Source organism: Myotis davidii, unplaced genomic scaffold (assembly GCF_000327345.1).
Source record: "Myotis davidii unplaced genomic scaffold, ASM32734v1 scaffold453, whole genome shotgun sequence".
NCBI lineage: Eukaryota > Metazoa > Chordata > Mammalia > Chiroptera > Vespertilionidae > Myotis > Myotis davidii.
The window spans coordinates 3,052,794-3,057,890 of record NW_006285234.1 but is presented as its reverse complement, the minus strand read 5'-3'; the positions used below and the strand labels follow the sequence as shown (position 1 = coordinate 3,057,890).

Sequence of the window (5,097 nt, the reverse complement as noted above, 5' to 3'; positions counted from 1 at the left end):
TGGGGGGGGGGGGAAATGACACATTGTAAAAATAGAGATAATACCAAAAGGGACTGTGAAGAAGTAAACGCTACATGAAATGGTAGTCAAGATGTGCCCGAGGGCTCAGCCTTGGACCTCTTCTCTCTCTTCCTTACTCTCTAGGTGATTTTATCTAACATCCTGGTTTTCAATACCATCTTAATGGTGAGGACTTCTAGTCATACTAGTATATAGCTATGGCCTCTAGGCTGGTATGAACTCCATCCTCATATATCCACCCACTTTCTTGATATAAATACCTTTACTTGAATATTTCAGAGGCATCTCAAACTTAACATGTGCTCTTACCAGGTAAGACTTACCCCTTCCAAGAACCCATTCATTCTACAGTGCATGGGGATGCTAGGCTAGGGCAAAAAATCTCGATACCTCTTGACTCCCCCCTTTCTCTCAACTGCTAGCCCCCAACCAATCTTCAGCAAGTCCTGGTTATTCCACCTTCTACATATAGGCAGCATCCTGCCCCTTCTCACCATCTCCACTGACAGTATCCTGGGATAACCTGCACCAACCTCTTCCCTGGATGATTGCAAGAGGCTCTTCACTGTTTTTCCTGCTTCTCTACTCCTCTTCCTCATTCTTGGATGTTCAATGCAGCCTTCAGAGATCTGGTTAGTACCCAAGTCAGATGATGTCACACCTCTGCTTTTAAGTGCCCCTCCCCCCCCCAGCGGCTTTTTCTTTCACTTAGAATAATAGACAATGGCTTTCCTAGGACTGAGGAGGCTGCCCACACCCATTCTCAGTGTGAGGCCCTTATTAGCTGCCTTCTCTAAAATGTCCACCTCTTCCCTCTCCCTGCTTTATATTTTTTCTCTATCGCTCCTGTCTTTATCTAACACGCTTAGTGATCTTGTTTATTATCTGTCTCTCCCACTGGAATATCATCAGCTCCAGGAGGGCAGGGACGTTCGTCTGTTGCGTTCATCGTGGCATCCCCAGAACTGTGCCTGGTTTATAAGAGTTTACCCCTGATAAGATTCGCTACACGTTCTTGTAGACATCAGGATGCATGTTTAGGCTTAGCTCTGCATCGCTGGTGGACCACAGTGTCTGACCCCATAGGTACTCAGAACACAGTCATTGAAACAGGGGGAAAGGAGAAGCGTGTCTGGCAGAAAGCCCGAGGTTGCTGTGCACTGTCCCTGACTTACACTAGATTCTGTTTCCCGAGGGCAGGAGCCATGTCTCTTTGCTCACTGTTTCTTCCCCAGGGTTTTCCAAGGAGTTTGGCCTGTAGTAGGGATGCAATAAACAAATGTGTAATAAATCGAGGACCCGATATTATTCTCGCCCTCTTGCTTCAGGCGGAAGCCCCCGCAGACCCGGTTAGTGTTGGATTTACCGAGGAGGACAAGAAAGGCGCCCTTGACGGCGGTGGGGGAGCTGTAGCAGGACCTGGTGAACCAGTTCGGGCATCACCAATATCTGCGCCAGAGCCTCTACCTGTGCCTTCCTCTGTCCCTTGTTTCTCATCCCTTCCTCCGGGAAGACAGGTCAGTACGGCTAAGGAAGTTGAATCTGAAATGAGACTGTCAGTACTGCTAGCGTCTATTTCTAAATGGGCCTTTTGAGTGGAAAAATGATCTTTGTGAGGTTTTTTTTAAGGCAGTTATTTAGCTTATATTTAATGTGTTTTTGTGCTGAAATTCATGAGAAAATAGGGCCACATACAGCCTTTCATCAACCTCTGGACAATAGCACGGTATCGACTGCAAAGAACATTTGTGCGAGCTCGACAAATGTACAGTGATTTAGACTCGAATTGAAGATGAGATGTATTCAATTTATATGTAGTGAAAACAGTTTACTCTCATGCTGAAAACAGGATAAACATCTCATAACTTGGGTGTATATACAGATTTAGAGCGGTCAAATACCTAAAAAGTAAAGAGCCACAGGCATTCATTTTCTTCCCTCCTTGTTCCTTCAGGGTGAAGTAAAAAGAAATAGTTTTATTATTCATATCGGGCCCCATGGAGCTGTTTTTGAGATTTTATATTTTAGGCATAAACTCCTTGTTGAAATTATTTGTCTGAATTAACACCTTGTGTATTGTGCAGCTTCTACTTTTGGAGTGCAAGTCCTCTGGTTGTGTGTGTGTGTGTTAAATCTCACCCAAGAATATTTTTTCCTTTGAGTTTTAGAAAGAGTGGGAGGGAGAGAGGAAGGGAGGGGCCCCTGGGGAAAGAGAGAGAGAGAGAGAGAGAGAGAGAGAGAAAAACATCCATGTGAGAGAGACACATGGATTGGTTGCCTCTCACACAAACCTCAACTGGGGATCGAACCTGTAACCCTTTGGTTTGTGGGCCTAACCACTTGGCAACACCACCAAGGGCACAAGTCCTCGGATTTAAGAATAAAAAGAAGAATCACTAACTCTGCATGATGTTGCAGAAATGAAGGCAACCAGGTTTGCTAAAGTAATTGTGGTGATAGAAATATATTAGCCTCAGAAGCTACTGAGGGGGTTCATTCTATCCTAGGACAGAGTAACTACCAGATACTGCTAATAATGATTCTAAGTATTGTACTAATGTGTTTATTTGATTTTGGGCACTGTGTGGTAATAGGACAGTATCACAAAAGTTGGGGGTTGGGAAAATTAGCCTAAAATAATAAGTGCATGTATTGAAGTCTTATTACAAATCAAACGCAGCTCTGTCCTCTTTTTTTAAAAAATATATATTTTATTGCTTTTTTTACAGAGAGGAAGGGAGAGGGATAGAGAGCTGGACACATCGATGAGAGAGAAGCATTGATCAGCTGCCTCCCGCACATCCCCTACTGGGGATGTGTCTGCAACCCAGGTACATGCCCTTGATGGGAATCGAACCTGGGACCCTTCAGTCCCCAGGCTGACGCTCTATCCACTGAGCCAAGCCGGCTAGGGCAGCTCTGTCCTCTTTAGCTGTATTTTTAAGAATAACATTTCTGCCGAAACCGGTTTGGCTCAGTGGATGGAGCGTCGGCCTGCGGACTGAAAGGTCCCAGGTTCGATTCCGGTCAAGGGCATGTACCTGGGTTGCGGGCACCTCCCCAGTGGGAGATGTGCAGGAGGCAGCTGATCGATGTCTCTCTCTCATCGATGTTTCTAACTCTCTATCTCTCTCCCTTCCTCTCTGTAAAAAATCAATAAAATATATTAAAAAAAAGAGTAACATTTCTGTAAAAAAAAAAGAAGAAGAAAACTCTATGGAAAATTTAAAATATTCATAATTAGAACAATATACTGAACTTTTGCATACTCATCACTCATTTTCCACAGTTATCAACGTTCTGCTGCTCTTATTTCATCTACCTATTTCTTCCTAAGAGAGAAGGAATTTAAAGCAAATATTAGGCATTACATAATTTTACCTGTAAATACGTCAATATATATTTCTAACATGAACCCTTTGTTTTTATAATATAAAACAATGTCATTATGAAAGCTAACACATTGAAAAACAATTCCTTAATATCATATACTCAACCCATATTAAATTTCTCTGATTGCCTCAAAAATGCATTTTTACAGTTATTTTGTTGAAATCAAGACCTAAAAAGATCCACACATTATGTTCAGTTGATATGTCTCTTTAACTCTTTAATCTCTAATACTTCCTTTTCCCCACCTCTCCTTTTTCTTTTTTCTTTTTTTGGTATTATTTATTTGTTGGAGAAAGAATCCTCAGATTTTATTAAACTGAATCATTCTTCACAAGCAGCATTTCTAGACTGGAAGATAAAAGACTTCCCCATTCTTATATGAGGCCACAGGTGACAGAAGAAGCAAAAACTTGCCCTGGCTGGTGTGGCCCAATGGATAGAGTGTCGGCCTGCGGACTGAAGAGTCCCAGGTTCAATTTCAGTCAAGGGCACATCCCTGGGTTGCGGGCTTGATCCAGCTGGTCAATGACTCTTTCTCATCATTGATGCTTCTATCTCTCTATCCCTTTCCCTTCCTCTCTGAAATCAATAAAATATATTTAAAAAAAAGAAGAAGAAGCAAAAACCATACTCACTCCTAAGGCTGATTTCCAGAAGGCATCCGTACACTTTGCCTCACACAAGAAGGCAGCGTGATTGTGATAAAGTTCACTCACGTTAATTTTAAGAAATAGTTATTGAAGGCTTACTATGAACAAAATATGTGTTTGGAACTCAAACCAGTTGCTTCCCAGTGATCTTTCTTTTCTTTCAGAATGACTCCTTTAAGAATGATTTGCGTCCTATTCTGGTTCCTGGTAAGTATAAGGAATCCTGGTAGTAGCTGGAATTGCTTGATAGTCATGGAAGCTATTTCAGTTGTTATAAGACTGTCATTCCTCCATTGGTGAGAGAAGTTTATTAGCGATTTACCCGGAGTACAGAATGTTCCCTGATAATAGTTAACAATTTTCAAAGTGGATATGGATCTCAAACAGATCTTTAATACAGATAAAGTTTTAAAACCGCTACTGTACTAGATCATCTTGTCACATGTTTTGAATAATTGTGCCTTTTAAAAAAAATTCCAATTGCCCTTGAAGAAGATTGCCAACACAGTGTAACCATTACCACCATTTCCATGTTGGGAGAATTGTCTAATTTTCCAGCCTCTTATATGCTGTTTTTTCAAAAACATTAATAGCCTACTGTCTTTGAGGCTGGGATTTCATTCTGGGGGACATATTGTTGTGACTTTTTTTTTTCCTTTTTTTTTTATTATTAGTTAAGGTATAAATGTGTCCATCTTTATATCCAGACTAGCAATGTTGCCTCCTCTGCTCTACTTCTTCAATACCAGAGAAATTTCTTTCAAGATAGACTTAGAGAATGCTTTACTTAGATAGCCGTAGAGAGGAACTTATTAGAGTAGTCTTCACTCCATCTACCCATTATTTTCCTTTTTTCTTCCTCCTCCCTTGCACAATAATGACATCAGAGTCCAGGGATGCATGAAAAAAGAGTAGGTAGGTTTTTAGTACTAAGATAAATTTAGTCATTTTTTCCCAGAAGATGCGTTAACCTAATATGTTGTTTTATCCATTGATCTTAACCACAGACACAATTTTACCTGGAATGCTTTAG

The 5,097-nt window shown here is 41.1% G+C and overlaps 1 protein-coding gene and 1 pseudogene across 1 annotated transcript in view; both read left to right on the top strand.

Moving 5' to 3' along the window:
* LOC102774344 (IST1 homolog) overlaps nt 1-4,717 on the top strand; it is a 13,321-nt gene extending 8,604 nt beyond the window's left edge. Inside the window, exons 7-8 of the mRNA XM_015558809.1 lie at nt 1,350-1,538; nt 4,229-4,717. Of these exons, the coding sequence (XP_015414295.1) occupies nt 1,350-1,538; nt 4,229-4,294 (255 nt within the window). The 3' untranslated portion in view covers nt 4,295-4,717. The remainder of the gene's footprint in view (nt 1-1,349; nt 1,539-4,228) is intronic.
* Nucleotides 4,317-5,097, top strand: part of LOC102774054 — a 3,746-nt pseudogene continuing 2,965 nt past the window's right edge.